The 20,550-nt window shown below is 42.9% G+C and overlaps 1 protein-coding gene and 1 long non-coding RNA gene across 2 annotated transcripts; both read left to right on the top strand.

Annotated features, from left to right (window-relative positions):
- Positions 1–6,843: 6,843 nt before the first annotated feature.
- LOC144464582 (uncharacterized) lies at positions 6,844–7,715 on the top strand. The gene is made up of 3 exons (XR_013492269.1): positions 6,844–6,940; positions 7,204–7,370; positions 7,466–7,715. It is a non-coding gene; the product is annotated as an uncharacterized LOC144464582 (long non-coding RNA).
- A 994-nt stretch (positions 7,716–8,709) lies between these two features.
- LOC117265484 (rho GTPase-activating protein 24-like) lies at positions 8,710–19,479 on the top strand. The gene is made up of 9 exons (XM_033639999.2): positions 8,710–10,989; positions 11,594–11,707; positions 12,258–12,465; positions 12,556–12,688; positions 13,174–13,247; positions 13,581–13,702; positions 14,183–14,417; positions 14,789–15,751; positions 15,875–19,479. Exons 1-9 carry the CDS (start codon positions 10,938–10,940, stop codon positions 16,113–16,115), a joined length of 2,142 nt encoding a protein of 713 aa, XP_033495890.2. The 5' UTR covers positions 8,710–10,937; the 3' UTR covers positions 16,116–19,479.
- The last annotated feature ends 1,071 nt before the right edge of the window (positions 19,480–20,550 follow it).

Below are 20,550 nucleotides of genomic sequence, written 5' to 3'. Positions count from 1 at the left end.
TGCTCTTAGTGTCACCTTTCTCATTCATTGTCAGAGGAGCAGTTTTAGACTTTATAACCAATGACATCAGTGATTTGAGTTTTAGCACTCTAATTTCTGGAGAGAGTTTTTTTTATGTTTACTAGTATTTTTGGACTGTCTTTGACCATAGGAATGATATGTATGACTTTTGAAAATGGGCATACTTCCATACACTCTAACGTATATGCTCTGCCCAGTGAGCTACCGCAATAGTTACTCTTTTTGTACATGATTTAGCCTTCAGTTCAAAATAACAGCAATTAGTCAACCAATTAAAAAAGAAGGGGAGAAAAACAAAACATTTTAGGGTAAGGAAATCAAGATTAGATCAAGAGACCTCCAACAATTAACTGGAAACATAGTGCCCTGGGAACATAGCACCATGGAGACACAGGACCCTGGAAACATAGCTCTGGAAATCCTAGTAACATAGGACCCTGGGAATATAGCACACTGAGAACGTAGAACCTTGGAAACATAGCACACTGGGAACAAAACACCCTAACAACACAGAACCCTGAGAATATAGCGCCTTGGATACATAGCACCCTGGGATAGGACCTTAGGCACATAGCACCCTGGGATCATAGAACCTTGGGAACATGGGACCCTGGAAACATAGCATTCTGAGAACTATGGCACCCTGAGAACTTGGAACCTTGGGAACATAGCACCATGGGAACAAAACACCCTAGCAACGTAGGATGGTGGGAATATAGCACCTTGGAAACATAGCACGCTGGGAACATAGGACCTTGGGAACATAGCACCCTTAGAACATAGCATCCTGAGAACAAAGCACCTTAGCAACATAGAACCCTGGGAATATTGCTTCCTGGGAACATAAGACCTTGGGTACATAGCACCCTGGGAATGTGGGACCTTGGGAACATAACCTAACCCTAACCCTGGAAACAAAGCACCTTATCAACATAGGACTGGAAACATAACATTCTGAGAACAAAACACCCTAGCAACATAGGACCCTGTAAACATAGCACCCTTGCAACATAGGACCCCGGGAATATAGGAACTTGGGAACATAGGACCCTGGGAACAAAGCACCAATCGTGGGAACATAGCAGCCTGGAACATAGGACCCTGGGAACATAGTACCCTCGGAACATGGGTCCCTGAGAACAAAGCACCCTGGAACATAGGACCCTGGGAACACAGTACCCTTGGAGCATGGGGCCCTGAGAACAAAGCGCCCTGGAACATACCACCCTGGAATATAGGACCCTGGGAAAATAACCTGGGAACATAGAAACCTGGAAACATGGGACCCTGGGAACATGGTGCCCTGGAAACATGGCACCCTGGAAACATACCATCCTGGAGCAAAATCCAGGGAGTCCTAATTGACCTTGCAGTTCGAGGTGTCCTGTCAACAGTTTTATAGACATCTCTTTTTTAATGGTGGTCAATGGAGAAAATGGGTTTTGTGCTCCAGGGGATTTTTCGCTGCAATACAAGAGGCCACTGGGTAAAATCGAACACGAGGCTGAGCTGCTTACCTGGGGACCTTGTGGCTCCCCATACTGTAGAAGGAATTAATTCTCTTAGTGGGAAATGTTTTTAAAAATTAAAAACATAAAAGATTGCATAATAAAACCATAATTTATATTTTAAGAACAACAGTGTGTCAAGTTGAAATGTAAAAGGGGTCATTTGTAATAATGAGCCCCCAGAGAATTATCACCTGAACCTGAAGCTCTTCTCGGCTTTACAGAGCCTTAAATTGAGTTTCAAATTCAGCTGTCGGGCTGCAACTTTACTGTTGTGGTTCACTCTCACACTTAGCTTCAATTTCAGCTGCAGCAGACAGCAGAGAGACACAGTTAGAGACAAGCTGGTGAGCATAGTGGAGCATTTAGCAGCTAAAGAGGCAGATATTTCCCTCAGGTGTTGGAACAGACTTGTCAGGCTTCATTCACTGGGTTAAAACAAGTACAATTTGATTTTTTTTCTAAGTAAGTAGCTTCTAATATTCATGTTGTAGTAAGGCCCTAAATTGCAAATTCTTTTGAGCAAAGCAGTCAGTTTGGAAAGCAAAGAACATAAAATCAAATTGTGGCATTTTTTTAATGTTGTCTCAATGAAGAACTCTCCATATATTTAGCATACAATTTATCCAACAGCCAGGTGTTTGGTATTAGGACGTGACAGTTGGAGTATTTACTGTGGCTTTGACGCACATCCATTACCAACACGTGTTTGTATTTCTGTCCTAAACATAAAAAATAAAAATACCCCCATCTTTAACTACCATAGTTCAAATTCTGAAACTAGATGCTTAAACCGTCACAAGCACACGTGTTCTTCTCCGACGAAAAGGAATTTTACTGACTCAGAGTTTTTCAGATTTCTGACTTAGTTCTCATTCTTACAATGTAATAATAATAATAATATTAAAAATTTTATTTGACTTTTTCCTGCAGAATAATGTCCTCTTCTTACATGCTAAACAGCAAACAGTGTCCGAGCTGAAGGAAGCAGGTTAACAGATAGGAGGACCAGAATGCAGACTACTTTGCAGATTGATAGAGTTCAGGGCTTTATTAATCAAATAAAAGGGTACAAGAGTGAATGGGCATGGGTCAAAACCAGGAAGGTTCCTAACTGAGTGAAATGACTCATGGTGACAGCCATAATAAGAGCTAGCTGAATTCTTAAAATGCCAAAGAAAGGAGCCTCCATTCCTTTAACTTGTTTATCATAGGGTACACTCGAACCATTGTTTATGAAAGGAAAGGAGATAATGCCGTCCTACAGTTCCTTGATGCAGCAACATTTAAAGTGACACACAATTCAGCCATTAGCAAAACATGTTTTCCTAACATCTTATCTTGCATAGATTTAACAATTAATTGCAAACAATCATACTAATTGAAATTCATGTCTATACATATGAGTAGAAAGGTAGGTGAGCATGAGCAACCATTCTCAATGTAACGGCTGGTAGCCTATGTTCGTTTTATAATTTCAATTCCAACCGGTATCTAAGATGCACTGTAAGATATTTTTTTTCTTTTAAATATTATAGTTTCACCATGCCGGACAAACTTCAGTAACATCAGTCATCGTATATCTATGTAGCCAAAGTGAAGTCAGATTGTCTTAGCATGGTGGTTATTTACGTCTTTTATTTAAGTCTTCACATCTTTCCATGACGTTTTCCATCATGGACAAAGAAAAGATATAGCATACAGTACAGGCCAAAAGTTTGGACACACCTTCTCATTCAATACGTTTTCTTTATTTTCATGACTATTTACATTGTAGATTCTCACTGAAGGCATCAAAATTATGAATGAACACATGTGGAGTTATGTACTTAACAAAAAAAGGTGAAATAACTGAAAACATGTTTTATATTCTAGTTTCTTCAAAATAGCCACCCTTTGCTCTGATTACTGCTTTGCACACTCTTGGCATTCTCTCGATGAGCTTCAAGAGGTAGTCACCTGAAATGGTTTCCACTTCACAGGTGTGCCTTATCAGGGTTAATTAGTGGAATTTCTTGCTTTATCAATGGGGTTGGGACCATCAGTTGTGTTGTGCAGAAGTCAGGTTAATACACAGTCGACAGCCCTATTGGACAACTGTTAAAATTCATATTATGGCAAGAACCAATCAGCTAACTAAAGAAAAACGAGTGGCCATCATTACTTTAAGAAATGAAGGTCAGTCAGTCCGGAAAATTGCAAAAACTTTAAATGTGTCCCCAAGTGGAGTCGCAAAAACCATCAAGCGCTACAACGAAACTGGCACACATGAGGACCGACCCAGGAAAGGAAGACCAAGAGTCACCTCTGCTTCTGAGGATAAGTTCATCCGAGTCACCAGCCTCAGAAATCGCAAGTTAACAGCAGCTCAGATCAGAGACCAGATGAATGCCACACAGAGTTCTAGCAGCAGACCCATCTCTAGAACAACTGTTAAGAGGAGACTGCGCGAATCAGGCCTTCATGGTCAAATAGCTGCTAGGAAACCACTGCTAAGGAGAGGCAACAAGCAGAAGAGATTTGTTTGGGCCAAGAAACACAAGGAATGGACATCAGACCAGTGGAAATCTGTGCTTTGGTCTGATGAGTCCAAATTTGAGATCTTTGGTTCCAACCGCCGTGTCTTTGTGAGACGCAGAAAAGGTGAACAGATGGATTCCACATGCCTGGTTCCCACTGTGAAGCATGGAGGAGGAGGTGTGATGGTGTGGGGGTGTTTTGCTGGTGACACTGTTGGGGATTTATTCAAAATTGAAGGCACACTGAACCAGCATGGCTACCACAGCATCCTGCAGCGACATGCCATCCCATCCGGTTTGCGTTTAGTTGGACGATCATTTATTTTTCAACAGGACAATGACCCCAAACACACCTCCAGGCTGTGTAAGGGCTATTTGACCAAGAAGGAGAGTGATGGAGTGCTGCGGCAGATGACCTGGCTTCCACAGTCACCGGACCTGAACCCAATCGAGATGGTTTGGGGATCGCTGGACCGCAGAGTGAAGGCAAAGGGGCCAACAAGTGCTAAACACCTCTGGGAACTCCTTCAAGACTGTTGGAAAACCATTTCAGGTGACTACCTCTTGAAGCTCATGGAGAGAATGCCAAGAGTGTGCAAAGCAGTAATCAGAGCAAAGGGTGGCTATTTGAAGAAACTAGAATATAAAACATGTTTTCAGTTATTTCGCCTTTTTTGTTAAGTACATAACTCCACATGTGTTCATTCATAGTTTTGATGCCTTCAGTGAGAATCTACAATGTAAATAGTCATGAAAATAAAGAAAACGCATTGAATGAGAAGGTGTGTCCAAACTTTTGGCCTGTACTGTATATATTTTCTGACTGTTTGACTACAGCACATGGATCAGGCAGAGGGTCAGGCAGATACACGTCCAGGTTAAAGTTCAGCTTCAGGTTACAGAAGCTTTAAAGCCAAAGCACATGGAGTGTCAATGCTGTAAACTGCAGGCCTGATGAGGAGAAGTGGAAACAGGTGTGCAGGTAGAGGAGGAATTCAGATGATTGGGACAGAGAGCCAGGCCAGGCAAAACAACCAAGAGACTAGAAGAGTCCTCATAATGAACGTTAAATTATGTCCAACTGTTTTTCAATGGTGCAGTCAATGTTTAGCAGATGAAGAGGGTTTTTTTTTTTTTTTTTTTTTTTACAGGAGCCAAATACATATGAGCCACTACTGTCGTCACAGTTAATGTTGAGTGAAATGAAACCAGAAAATTCCATGAAAACAAAGGAAAACTCCACATTTATTGCATTTTTACTGCACATGCTGTATTTACCTGTATTAACACTAGGTACAATTTAATAGCTGTACCTGGTTCAGTGCCAGTGGTAGAATGTAACTAAGTACATAGAATTTTGAGGCACTTGTACTTTCCACGTTATGCTGTTTAATACTTCTACTTCACGACATCTCAGAGGCATATATTGTACTTTAACTGCACTACATTTATCTGACAGCTGTATTTAACATGTAAAGTTAACATGTAAAACATCATATCAGTGTATAAAATAGTATGCATTCTTGTAAATTAAGCACATAACAATATATTAAGTTGTTAAAATTAACTCCATGTATATAACACACCCTGTTAACAAAAGAGAGCACATTACACCTGTCCTAGGCTTCACTGCACTGGCTTCGTCTACAATTTAGAATTAGTTTTAAAATTTTATTACCCACCTTTAAAGCACAACTTGGACTAGCTCCAGAGAACATAATGGATCTTTTAACACCCTATGAGCCTGAACATGCTCTGAGACGGCTACCTCTCGCTGTTCCCAGGACAAATTTTGTAACTAGAGGGGCTCAGGCTTTTGCTGTCAGGGCTCCCAAACTCTGGCATGCACTGTTGAGATTATGATCATTCTATATATGTGTGCATGTGGTCATGGTTATATAATGTACATTCAGACCTAACGAAGATCCCTCTGGGATTGAAACGTTGTTTGCTTTGTGGCATGGCGTAAGTGTGCAGGCTTTACCTCTTTTTCATTCATGTTTTTGTGCCAGCCTTGCACCTAAGTGACGTGCGTATAACTACCCTCTTGCACCCTATAATGTACATACCCATTTGTGTGGATGCATACACATTTAATTTTGCATTTCACTTTTAATACTTTAAGTACATTTCATGCTAATACCTTCTAAAGTATGATTTTGAATGCAGTGATTTTACTTGTAAATAGGGTATTTTTACAATGTGGTATTATGAGTAACAGATCAGAGTAGGTCTTCCATCATTATCCATTGTTTCCACTGGATAGTTCAAGTGGTTCATATTGTAGTTATAGTGTGTAACCACTTGGGGGCGTTGCTGTTGGATTTTGTGTTTTCTCTCCAAGCTGCAGACAGTGAGGTCAATTTTTCTTGACAGAGACAAAGTGAATGCTCCTGGTTAGCAATATTTCCATGCATGTGATTCATTACAGACGTGCAGTCACGGTGAAGAGGAGAGGAGGTGACGGATTTCATTTAGCGGAGAGCACACACACACACACGCAGCACTTTGTAATGAAGAGTATGCCAGTTGTATCGACAGACACATGTGAAAGCTCTCAGCTGTGATTAGAATTCAGTCTATCAGACACACACAAACAAGCGGACGTACAGAACAGCCTTGATATTTAGTGGGCTGTGAGTCTGTCACTTTTAAAATGACCTATTTTTTTTGTTTACCTGACAATGACCTTTGGTTGTCTGTCAGACATTGTTACATCACTGCAAACCCTTTGAGTCAGGCTAACATAGCGTCTGCCTTTGACACCAGAGATTGCCATTGCATTTAGTCTCCTACCAACAGTCAACATTGGCTTCCATTTTGGCTAAATCATCTATAGCTGTTCTGAAACAGGTCTTTTTTTTTTTGTCTTCCAGGTTTTCTTCCAGGGTTGTAAGTAAAAACATCCTCTACCCAGTTGGCCACCAACATTCTTAGACATTGATACTTGGTTGAATTTAGGTTGTGATGTCTGGTGACCAAAATTCAATGTCAGGACAACATCTAATGCCAATGTCAATATGACATAGAACACTGTCGACCGATGACGTTTATATTTTGTTGGTTTTAAGTTGTGTTGTTGAGTGACTGAAATAAAACATCTTCCAAATGTGTCATGCCAACATCATCTTGACGTTTTTTGTCTGTGTGTGCAGGTGTGGGCGTGGTCTCCCTCTGTGATTTCCCTGGCTCCTGGCTCTGCTCATCACATGCACCTGTATGCTATCAGCTCATCAAGCACACCTGCCTCTCATCAGTTCATCCACATGCCGCATTTCTATCCCTGCTCTTCAACCACCAGATTGTGGTTCAACTTTTTGTGGTAGCTAGCTACGCATCACTGTTGACTAAGTTTATTCTTGTAACTTGGCATCTTTGTGTTTTTGTGCCATTGACCTGTGTTTTCCTGTGCTCCAGGATCACCATTCACCTGTCTGCGAGCTTCACCTGCTCTCCACACAATTCCCTTCACCTTCATTCCTCCACATGGACCCCCAGACTCCCACACACACACACACACACTCTCCCGCACCCGTGATTACATCAACCCAGTGCTTCATAACCTCTGGCTCCCCATCCCCCAGTGTATACACTTCAAACTTCTCATCATCACTTTTAAAGCCCTCCATGACCTGGCTCCCCCCTACCTGTCTGAGCTCCTCCACCAGCACACCCCCTCTTGCACAAGTTTTGAGGGAGCGTGCCATTACCATGCTGACTGCAGGGTTGTCCACCAGCGGTGTTGCCCATAAACTGAACGTTCATGTCACTACCATAACCCATCTCCAATGTTGTTGGTTAATTTGGCGGGACATCCAACCGGCCTCACTACCACAAACCACGTTTATTCACACCAGCTCAGGACCTCCACATCCAGCATCCTCACTTGCAAAATCTTCTGGGACCAGTCACCCAAACAGCTGATGCAACAATTCGTGCACAACCGAAGAATTTTTGCACAAACTGTCAAAAGCCATCTCAGGGAAGCTCGTCTGCTGACTTGTGCAGACTGGTTGGATGTACTGCCAAATTCATTGAAATGGCATTGGAGACAGCTTATGGTAGTGAAATGAACATTCAGTCCACAGGCAACAGCTCCGGCGAACATTCCTGCAGTCAGCATGGCAATAGCACTTTTTCTTGTTTTTCTTGTAGTATTTCTAAACTGTGACAACACTACTTTTGTCACAGTTTAGAAATACTCGACTACTACACTACTACTGAAGGAGAAGATGTGAGTACTTCTTCCACCACTGGTTTGGTAAGTATTTTAGCATGTAGGCGGAACAGGTGTTACTGTAATATTTGATTGCATATGTTGATTACTATCAAAGCTTTAGCAATATACTGTAGGGCAATGAGGTTTATTGAATTAGACTGTACTGAGGGAGAGGTTCCTCATACTTTAATTGAGTTCAAAAGTTGACTGGGCCGACCAGCCTTTCTTGCTTTTATGTCCACTTGAATCATGGTGACAGTGTGTGTGTGTGTGTGTGTGTGTGTGTGTGTGTGCGCGCACGCTGCAGCAGCAGACCATACTTCAGCAGCAGAATTTGAGCCAGATCATCTCTCTCTCTCTGTCTCTCTTTCTCTCTCTCCCTCTCTCACCATCAGCTGTGATTACTTTGGTAAAACAGCGCTCCGTCGCAGAGAACCAATTTTCCTAATGCACAGCCTACACACACACACACACACACACACGGACACACACACAGCATGGTTATTGATGAGGTAAATGGGGAGGGGGCAACAAGGGGGCACACACACTGCTGGGAAATGGAGAGAGAGGGAGAGCGAGACAGAGAGAGGGTGAGGATAGTAGGAACGAGACAGAAGGACGAGCTAGACGGGGACAAAGGGAGGGACAACCGGAGAGAGACATATAGGAAGGAAAAAAGGGACGGAGTGAAGGAGGAGAGGAAGAAGAGGGATGGGGATGACGAAGATGTGGACATTCAGATGTGTAGACTGTGTTCTGGAGATGGAGCAGGGCGTCCATTTAGAGAGCTAATAAAGCAAAGGACAGAGAGGGAGACAAGGATGCAGGAGGGAGTGCTACGAATGTCTCTCTGGATGGAGTAGCTTGACTCTATGGCCGGCGGAAGAGACAAGAAAAAGAATAATGTTCCTTCAGGATGGTTGAACTTTTTGACAGCTGCTGAGAAGAAGTATAATTTGAAAAGACAGAAATAAAGAGAAACAGACAGGTGGAATTATGCTGAGACAGCCATCATGATATACTCCAAAGATAGGATGCCAAAGTCAGACATCTCACTCCTGCTGCTTTAGCGGACCAGAGACAGTTTTCAGTTCATGGGTGTGTTCTCCACAAAGTCTGTCCCCTTTAAAACACCTAAAGGACAAATGAAGATTGGGTATCTTGGGTAGTGGATGTGGACTGATGCACCCAAAATTATTTGAGGTACCTTGTCCAAGTTGTACTAAGAAGAACCGGCGCATTTAGTCTGAAGAAGTTCCTACAACGAGCAACTTGGAACATTTTGAAGGCACATGTATGTTGAGACCATTTCTTCGTACTTTCTGTCAGGAACTATTTGGAAACCAGAGGGACATTTGTGTTCGCGGTGCACCTGGAGAGATGGGTCCTGTGAGGAGGAGGCTGGAAACACATGCTGGAAATCAAATGTTGACTCTACCTAATAAATCAGAAACTGTCTGTGCATCCGAGGCCAATGGAGATTTCCAAGGAGAGAAGGGAAAAATGTTTTAAGAATGGTTTGAGAAGAGTTGTGTGTTTGCTAAGCTGGGAAAGGTTGCAGCATCCTGGGACTTTTCTCCCCATATCCACCAGGAACGTCTTGTTACAGTGCATTTCCACACAGAACCCCCTTTAAAGACTTTACATCACCCAGGAACTTCGCATAAAGGATTTGTCCACCAGGAATCGCTCCTGAAGGTGTGATCCTGAATCCAAAGGTCTCCTTTTAAGGCTCGGCGTCCGTCAGACACACCTCCCTTTGAGGTTAATATCTTCCTGTAAGGCCTCATATCCACAAGAAAGTTCTCTTTATCAACAAGGAGCCTCTTTTTAATGATAAGAAACCTTTAAAAAAGCTTGTTTTTAAGGTTCTGTATCTACCACGATCCTCTCTTTAACACTTTTTGTCCATCTAGGCTAACTAGAGGTTAGCATGAACACCAGGAACCTCTCTGCAAGGCTACACATCTGCAAAGAACCATTTTCCGACTGGAAATCCTCTTCTGGGTCCTCTCGGTAATGTTTTAATGTCTGAATGTCCTACACGATACTGTATTTTTATCTCAAATACCCACCAGGAACTGTATAACTACCTGGAAGCTCTCTTTCAGGTTTATATGCTCTCCTCTCACTCTTTTTAAGGGTTTTTAACCTCTGAGATACACTATACTTAAGGGACTATCAACCAAGAACCTCTTTAAGTTCTTCTAAGACAATATCCATGAGGAACTTGAGGTTAAATATCTACCAAGGACCTCTCTATCCACCAACAGTATCTACTTGAATCCATCCGTGAAGGTGAAATACCCAGGAACCTGTATTAAAGGGTCCATATCCACTGAGAAAATCTCTTTTTTAAGGCCTCCCCCTCCAGGAAAATCTCTTTGTGGCCATACATCTACCAGGATTTTAAGAAACCAGGAGCTTTCCACACTCAGTCTAAATGCTACAAGCTGAAACTGAGACTCTGGGTGGTAATGAGGACCTAAAACTGAAGGGTGATAAAAAAGAAAAACCATGACTGATGTGGTTTTTATGCACCGCTGCTGTCTTGTCCTCTTATCTTAAAGAAATGTTGGCATCAAAAGAAAAAAGTTCACATTATTGTGTGTAATTTGCACTGAGCATCTACAACCATTAACGTAGCAACCATAGCAGGAGCGCTGCAGCATGGGACTCAGCTGCTTCAAGTCCTGGAAACATGACAGTACAGGCCACAAAGGTGAGACACACACACACCAACACACACACACACACACACACACACACACACACAAACCATCAACATATTAATTGTTAATCCCTCCAGAACTCGAGTTGTGTGTGTTGCCCTTCAGTGACATCTGTTAAATGCTGACTCAGGATCTTCCATCTGAGGTGACAGTGTGTGTGTGTGTGTGTTTCATACATACATGTGCTGTACATGTCTGTGTGCGTTTGATGTGACTTTGCGGAGGACAGACAGCAGAGCATTATGGGACATGGTGGAGAAGTGTGTTAACGAGATGAAGATAGGGAGAAGGGGTGAGGAAGAAAATGTACTGTATGTGTGTGTGTGTGTGTGAATGTGTTAATGGTAGCTGATAGTGGGGCTTAAAATACGTTTGATAGGTGCTGAGTGTTCCCATGTTCATTTTTTGTTCTTTGTTCAGGTACAACTTAAGGGTTTACTGTCACTTTCTTAAAGGAATAGAAAAAAAAAAAGAAATTAGCATTATGTCATTGTTATGGTCCGAGGTGACAGACTTGCATGTTGACTTGCATTGTGACTTGGTTATAAAAGCTTGAGACTTGGATGAGCCCCCTCCATGTTTGTCTATACGCAGGTAACAGAGATGTGCTGGCCAGCCCAGGCTCGTATTTCTTTCTATCTAACAGTGCTGGTCAGGGTGACGAGTGGCTAAAGAGCCTCAACAAAGGAGTCTGGATCCCTTTCACAGGTACACAAACACTGACACACACATGGTGCTCAGATGCTTTCCTAAAATGTGACATTGGGCGAGAGGCGGGGTACACCCTGGACAGGTCGCCAGACTATCGTAGGGCTAACACACATAGAGACAGACAACCATTCACGCTCACATTCACACCTACGGACAATTTAGAGTCACCTGCACGTCTTTGGACTGTGGGAGGAAGCTGGAGTACCCCGAGAGAACCCACGCTAACACAGGGAGAACATGCAAACTCCGCACAGAAGGGCTCCTTCCTGGTTGAAACCAGGAACCCTCTTGCCTTGAGATGACAGTGCTAACCACTACACCACCATGCCGCCCCAGCAATATATTAAGTATACTTATATTAACTCCACCTTTATCCAGGTGCACCATTAAAGTTACAAACATATTAATGCATCCATAATTATAACCCAGTTATATAGTATATACTATTCAGAAATAGACAATTTTGCATAATTAGTATCTTTACTTGTATATTTTTTGATTGTGGTGAATGTCCATTATGAGGATAACTGTGACAGTTGCATCGCAGGGGTCTTTGGTCAGCGACTGGAGGAGACGGTGCTGTATGAGCGACGTTATGGGGTGCGTTTGGTTCCTCTGGTGGTGGAGCAGTGTGTGACCTTTATTCGGCAGCGTGGCCTACATGAAGTGGGCTTGTTTCGCCAGCCCGGACGGGCCAGTCTGGTCAAAGAGCTGCAGGAGGCTTTTGATGCAGGGGAAAGACCGTCTTTTGACAGGTACAATATTTGGCCTGTACTGTTTTCCACTCACTTGTTCTTCAGTCGGTTTTGTGAAAGTAGTTAGCTTGCTGTTTCTTCTGCCTGCAGTAGTACAGACGTCCACACAGTAGCATCACTACTGAAGCTCTACCTCCGACAGCTGCCAGAGCCTCTGGTTCCCTACAGCCGCTACCAGGACTTCCTGCTCTGTGGCCAGAAGCTGTCGAGCAACCGCACACTGGTAACTGCAGCTCTGTCCACAATGCTGTCAAACAATTCATTAGTTAGAGCAACATAACACCCCCTGAAAATCGTGTCTTTGCTGACCATCAGTGGTTTAACTTCTCACCTGACTGCAGTGATGTGTAGGTGCACTGCGGGGCCCTGTGACATCACTGTTAAGTGTGTTTACAGGTGCAACAAAACACTGTTTCAGCCTGGTGTTAAGTCATTCTTTAATGGTACAGTCATCTTTACCTTTGGTATATTTTGCAGGACTAACAAAACACAATTGCAAAGCCACTTTTATAAAAGTGTTTTGCTTTATTTACATGTTATCCCCATCCTGGCTTCTGCTGGTTCTGTGCAACATTTTTTGCTACTTACATCCTTCCAGTAAACATATAAAAAACTTTTAGTATGGTAGCACCAATGCTTCTTTTCTTCCCCCCTTCCTGGCTCCCATCCTCACATCCTCTTATTTTTCCCCATTGCTTCCTCTCTCAGGTTTTGGGGGAGTTGAGGAATCTTCTTCATGAGTTGCCAGTTGCAAACTTCAACCTACTCAACTTTATCTGCCAGTAAGACTCCCTTCTACCTTATTATATAGCCAGGTTTTCATTCAATCATTTGTCCCGTTCTATGGAATACTGGGTGGAAACAGTGGATGTAAATGGGTAAACTTGAGACTTCCTGAATGTTTGTTTATGCTTTACGTGGCTGCTGTAAATGCGTTCAAAACAACAGCAAGTAAGAAGGTTAATCCAAATTTATAGATTAAATGCAGAATCTATCACCTCAAAAACAGGGTTTCTTCTAATCCTGTAAAGGACTATTAATGTTTCAGAGGCTTTCCAGCCTTGACAGGAAGAACATTCAGAGAGTATTAATAAGGCTCCTGTGAATGTGTGCAGGTTTCTAAATGAGGTCCAGAGTTACTCCAGCAGTAACAAGATGAGTGGCCAGAACTTGGCTACAGTGTTCGGGCCAAACATCCTCCGTGGCAAAGCTGAAGATCCTCAAAGCATCATGGGAGGTAGAAAGCACAGAGTGATTCATTTCTCTTTTGTGTTTTGTGTAGCATCTGTGATGTCAATGTAAAAATGTTTTTTTTTGGAAACATTAAAAAAAAATAATTTCATTGGAATGATATGAAAGATGTTTTACCCAAATAGAAGAAGCTACACAGTAGTTTTGATTTATGTCTTTTTATCTTCTCATTAGAGCAATATTCTAATGAGAAGTACACAAGGCGGCCTTGGCTGAAAACAACCTAAGTGCTTACCTATTAGCTCTAGAAGTTGAGAAATGAGACTTGATACACAAGCATTGTATTTAGCAATATTGGACCATGCTGCAGAGATGTATCAATTCAAGCTGACCATAGCCTCCACTAGTGATGCATGGGTCAGGGTTTTCAGTGTTGGTTTAGTGAATGATAAAAAACCTAAAAGAACAAAATGTGTCTTTGACGAGTATCTTCTTTGTCAAGAATATCTCTCTATCCATGTTCTAGGTGCAGGACTGGTCCAGGTGCTAATGCTGGAGCTGATCAGAGAGCACGAGTCTCTGTTTGCTAAAGTCCCCCCACCCATCTCTGCCCGTCCACTTGGAGGTCCGCACGCATCACCAAGTGCTCTGAGGCAGCCTCATCTCCACCCGTCGCCCTGCCTCCGCCAGCTCTCTATGCCTCTGATTGTAGAGCGCTCCAGAGAGGCAGGACAGCCTGCTGCAGATGAACAGAACCCCAGGTACAGCAGACCTGCTCTAACAAAGCTTCTCCACAGACGACGATCTCAGACGATCTCATGCAAACACCCCATGGACTCACGTTCTGTTTTGGTGCTCTGGCAACTCCACCATGGAGACCTGAAAAAGGATAGACTACACATACTGGTCACAGGATACTGTTCACACACATAGTGAAGCACCTTTTCTTCCAATGTTCACTCCTTTTCTGACACACATCCATCCTCAATGCCCAATTCTACCTTACATGACAAAACCTCTAATCACATGCTGTTTTAGTGTGGTCCTTTCTAGAGAAATGACTTTAGTCGAGAGAAAATCTTTGAGTGGATCATCTTGAAATAATTAATTTCCCTTTTCTTTCTTTCTGTAGCTGCATTTACTCTGCTGCTGCCAAATCAGACCTTTCCTCTGGCCAGAAGAAATTTCTTGGGCATCGTTACACCTCCTCTCACCCAGAGAACTGCTTCTACCCTTTACCTTCCTCCAGTCAGCCCCTGCAGCACCACTCTGACAGACAGAACCTAGATTATCACCAGCACCGCGCTGGCCAAGGACTGTCCCCTGCAAATGTTCAATCTTCTACAACCAGCCTCCAGTTACAAGACCCACTGCCAGATGGCTCCAGTCCCAGACCGATGCTCTTGGGCTGGGCAAAGGCCTGGCCTGGCCCTGCAGAGACAAGCCCTGGTTTCTGGACCTGTGGTGCTGCAGAGGAAGAGGGTTCAGTGCCAGGAACAGCCAGCAGGGACAGCAGTGAGGATCAGGAGGATAGCAACCTTTCAGCCTATGACAACCTGAACAGAGTGTCTCCATGTCAGAGGATGGAAGGTGTCACTGAAGAAACCAATGATCCAGGAGGCCATATTGGAGCTTGTGAGGAGGAGGTGAGGTTAGAGGAGGCGAGGCCGAGAAGGGACTCATCTTCTTCATGGTCTTCTTACGAGGGTCTACCATTGGATGAAGGCAGTGAAGCCGTGGGCGGGGTTAGTCCTGATGTGTCACCAAAGAGACCTGAAAGGTTACCATCAAGTCAGGTAGCAGAAGAGGAAAGCAGTGATAATGACGCTCATGAAGACAACAATGACGATGATGATAGTGATGAAGACGATGATGATGATGATGATGTCCACCACCCTAACTCCCCAGCCTCCGGTTGTGCACTCAGTGACAGCCCTCTCAGCACAGGCAGCTCAGATGTGTTCCTACCCTCTGGTCCTCCAGATCTCCAGGACCCTGAGCCTCAATCACAGCCCGGGGATGCTAACTCACTCCTGGCCGAGTTGCGGCTCCAGATGGCCAGGCAGAAGGCTGAATACCAGGCCAGGATACAGAGGTGAGACAATATATATAAATACTCAAAGTGGCCCTTATTTTAACTGATATTTCAAAAGTATGACATCTAGCAAGTGTTTGTTGTATAAGTGTATACACTGTATGGTATATATGCGTATTGCAGGTTGGAGCGCTGTAATGATGTCCTGGAGCGGCAGGTTGCCATACTGCGGGTCAGCCTGGAGCAGCAGAGGCGCAGTCGAAGTGTCGCTGAGATCAAGATCCGCAACATGGAGCGAGCCAAAGCCGATGCCGACCTCCGAAACAACACGCTGCAAAGAGAGATGGAGCTGTTCTTTCAGATGTATGGAGACGTCAAAAGAAGAGGAGGGGGTGAAGGAGCAAGAGGAGGAGGGAGTCTCTGAAGATTGATAGAAAGAGAAAATAGAGGAATTCTTCTGAAGTATACAGATAGGTCAGAGGATATTAAAGAGGAAGGGAGGGTTTGTTGCACAGAGCTTGATGAAAGGGATGCATGGACAGAGATGATCTTGACGAGAGATACAACTCCTCTGAGTTGGTTCTGAAGGAAGACCGTGAGGGCATCAAACCCTGACAGGAAACAGTCAGGGCAAGAAATGTAATGAGTTATTGTCTGATCCATTGGACAGTCTAAAGAAATAAGATCGTGTGTGTCATTTTAACCAGGCTGAGTTGGTTCACAGTTTCTAGAAGATGGCTAGACAGCTTGAATTTGAGGAACAGTTTTGGATGTAGGCGAGCTTCTTCACCTGTGCAGTGAATAAATGGACCTGACTGTTGGATCGGTTTAGCCGAGCAACTGATGGACACTATAAGTGTCTTCCTGCTTTATGCAAAGTCACCAAACTGTGTCTTTATGGGGAGCCTGAGGTGAGGCATTACTTAACATAAACCCAGGTTTCCTTTGACAAACAAATATTCAGAACTAACCATGGACAAACAAGGTCTAGAAAAGAACTGGAAACTAAAAGATCTAGAAGAGGAAGCAAACTCAAAGCCTGTCCAGACTATATATTGCTCACAACAAGATGTTTTGTTGCAGACTGTCGTAATGTTGACATCCACAACCTACATAAACTGATCTCAGATGACGTTTACTGATTACAAAATTATTCCAGTTGTAGAGAACTTTGACTGAAGTGCATGATGCCAGAATGCCAGCTCAGAGTCCATCAGTCCATCTCTTGTGTCCACATGACATGGAAAACACCATTGCTGGTCTTTGCCTTCTTTAAAGCCATGTTGTGTTGTTTTGGAGTGTTTGCTGCCTCCCTCCTTCCGCACCCTTGTTTTCCTGACAATCTTTTTGGGTCATTTACTGTTGTAGTGTCTTGAACAGTTCATAACTAGGTCAAGATGCATCCTAGAATGGCTCAGACAAGACAAACTGTTATGACGGGGCAAAGCATGGATTCCTTTATGACACAAGGGTTGCAGATCTCAAAAGTTTATCTGGGACAGCACAGCCAAAGCTGTGTAGTCTGCATTAGGTTTTAGAGAAATTAAAAAGTATCTTCGAGAGATGTCAGAGAAGTTTTTCAGTTTCTGTCATCTAAATAGAAAGGATGACCCTTCAAGTTTGAATTCCACATGGAAAATTCCAACACATTCTCACTCCTACCTCATCACATCTCCACGTTTGGTCATGGACTTTCTACGTCGAGATAGGAGGTGCAAGGTACCCTGGATGCATTGGTTGTTGATGTTCTGGGATGCCATGTCAACTTCTGCCTGTTACATGTATTGTCTGTTTTCAAAATACACATGTTGGCACACGCACGTGGTTGGATTTAGGCAACAAAAGCACGTGGTTGGGTTGAAGAAAAAAAGAACAGGGTTTGGCTTTACTATCTCACTGGAAGCAAACACTGGCTTCCCGGGTGAAAGTCAGTGGTTGTTGGACCCACCCACCACCCCTCCCACCTGCCCTACTCAGACTTCTGCCACCTTAACTGTCATTGTTGTCCCATCACGTTTCCCACTGATGCTGCACAACCGGCTGTGCATCACACCGATGTGAAAGGACGGCTTTTTTTGGTGGTGTCTGATGCTGGAAGTCACTGACTGAGCGTCGGATTGCGACAGCTTCGGAGTGAGACCGGGTTGGAAATTAAGGCATTGGATTTACCTGACTCATCTCATAGAGGCATAGACACACTGTAAACTCCAGTCTTTTTACATGTTGATAAATGCCAAAATACAAAATTATGTGAATTCACAAAATGATTGTACTATTTTCGTGCCCACTAAATCTAAAATTAGACAAAAAGAGAGTTCGATAAGCCCCACAAAGGGTGAAGTGCACCGCGGACTGCGCTGCCAAACAAAGTATCTCAGTGCTACAGTGCTACTTGCACATATTTGAATTAGGTAATTACCTGCATTCATTCGGTGCAAACTTGGTCCCTTTCTATGCAAATGAGCCAGACTGCTACAACAGTCCAATTCACAAAGATCAGCACCACTCGTAGTTACAGTGAACTTATTAGTGTCTTAAAAGAGATGGTGTTAACTGAAGGGCATTTATGAGAGGTGTTATGCCCAGCGCTGACCCAAATATAGTTCCTTGCCTGAAGTTTTGAGGAATGCCTCTGAACCTCGTTGGTCAGACTGTATTTGGCGGTCTGAAAATGTCTTCTTTTTCTCTCTGCCATCGCTCTGCCTGCTGTGCTCTGGACACAAAGGCAACATTTACACTTTTCCACATAGATAACTGTGGCCAGATGCAAAAAAGGGGCAACTTGCACTCAGTTGCAAAACTTTATGGGCATGTTTTCACTGTAATGTCATTAGCGCAATATCTTTAGTGAACTGGACCTTGACATGGGGCAGGTACTGGATGTCATGGTGTGATCACCTGCCAAAATCCATTCTTTGTGAATTTACCCGACAAACTTTTCCTCAGGGGAAAAATGTTAATGTTAAAATCTGAATGTTCATGTCTCTTTTGATTTTCACAGCTCAGGACCAAAGTCAGCAAGAATCCCTGACTTCTGACTGTTACCTGAACGCAGCATCATGACCTTTTGTCTTTGCTCTGAAAAAATGGACGTTAATAAAAGAGCAATCATGTTTACTTTAAAATACAGATCTCTGAATTCATGGGATCTTTTCCCTCTGGCTGCACACTGTTTTTCACTGTAATTAAAATATACTGACTGGATGCGATAGTAAATTACTTGCTGGGTGAAGATGTTTTTGTTTTTACAGTTTGAGTGTCAGGCATCACAGAGGCTCAAAGTAGGCAAAGACCCTTTCAAACATAAAGACACCAGAAGTCCTGTTCACTCTGCATGAGGATGCTTTTGCAATAAAACACTCTTTCGCTTTACCTGGTCAATAAACTAAGATCATTTATTCACTGAATCTTTTCAGTGTGTCTGTCAGATTTGAACATGCACATGTCCAGTGGGGCTAGTTGACTGTAAAATCAGAGATTATCTGCTTTATTCAGTAATCACTGAGGTCTGCTGGATTACTCAGGATGAGCAATACAATCTGACTAATTTCAGTTCTGTTTGCCCTCCAAATTCTGAGTGCGTAAACAAAACTGTTTCTACACAACCATGGTTATCAATTTGATTTTGCTCTTTACTCTTAATTGCCTGTTCTAAGGAATCAACATGCGAACTGTGGATGAAGAAATGAGGCTCTCTAGAGGCTGAAATAAACTACTACAGGCCCACATAGAATGTTTAAATGGCAATAAATGGTTAAACCTTAAGTGTTTTAAGTTTTTGTGTTTAAAGTAATAGTTAACCCCAAAACAATATAAATTGTATCTGGTAGCCTACTCACCTCCCTAGGCTCTCTGTGGTCCAAGAAATTCAACCTCTGTCAAAGTCTATTTGCACTGATATACTTTCACTTTTCAGCAGCTCCACCCTCCTCAACGTCATTCTATAGAACACTGTGGGACCATGGAGAGCCAACGAAGGTGAGTGATATATACACTTTACATTGTTTCTGGATGAACTATCCTCCTGAGACCTGAACTTTTGTTTAGTAGGCATTTTTAATTTCTCCTAGCTATTTGGGATCAGTAGGACCTGATAAGTATAAAATCCTAAACACTGTCAACGATAATTAAGTCCCAACGTCCTCAAACGAGACGACAATAAAGCCCCAATGTTTTCAAACAACCACTTGCTGATTAATGGTGTCTTCGCTTGTTAGTGTTGCTAAAATTGGTCAAATTTGTTGCCATATCAAACTACAAACATTATTAATCATAAATAAACAAGTTTCAACCTTGAAATGTGATCAGGTTTTGGACCTTGTCCACTTTTGTTTCGGGACCTTCTGCAGAATGACTCGGCAGAAATGGCTGCCATCTTGTTGTTACATGGATTAGTGCACTATGGTCTTACTAACACTAGATGGCACAAAAAACCCAAAATGTGATGTCCACATATGAGGACGCAGGGTCTCAGGAGGATATTCCTTTAAGCGTTTTTTTTGTCAACTCAGTGGAAGAAAACAGTGATGTGCAAAAATCTATTGTAAAAAACAAACCAAAAAAACCTGTTTATCCATACAAAACATTCTGACCCTTGTCTGTTGAGAATGTCACATTTATTCTCAATTTCCAAACTGTTTTGGCAAAAAAAAAAAAAACAAAGTGTACAGACAATGTAGAAATCAAGGACAATATCTCCTTCTCATCAACTGGAATAAAGTCGAACAGTTAAACAGAAACTGTGATTCAGTTAATTTGTACAACAGAGCCACACCACCATACGGAGAAGATTCAGATGTGGTACTTCGGTTACGAGGAGAGTTAAAGGGAACAGCGTCACACTTTAAACACCGAGCACT

Source organism: Epinephelus lanceolatus, chromosome 11 (assembly GCF_041903045.1).
Source record: "Epinephelus lanceolatus isolate andai-2023 chromosome 11, ASM4190304v1, whole genome shotgun sequence".
Taxonomy (NCBI): Eukaryota; Metazoa; Chordata; class Actinopteri; order Perciformes; family Serranidae; genus Epinephelus; species Epinephelus lanceolatus.
Note: the sequence above shows the minus strand (reverse complement) of the source record. Positions and strands in the feature narration are given on the sequence as shown.

Excerpts from the sequence above, each read along its gene's own strand:
- LOC117265484 (XM_033639999.2), top strand. The coding sequence starts at position 10,938 with ATGGGACTCAGCTGCTTCAAGTCCTGGAAACATGACAGTACAGGCCAC. Across the intron at positions 12,689-13,173 it reads TGTCGAGCAACCGCACACTG|GTTTTGGGGGAGTTGAGGAA; the intron begins GTAACTGCAGCT and ends TTCCTCTCTCAG. Across the intron at positions 13,248-13,580 it reads CTACTCAACTTTATCTGCCA|GTTTCTAAATGAGGTCCAGA; the intron begins GTAAGACTCCCT and ends GAATGTGTGCAG.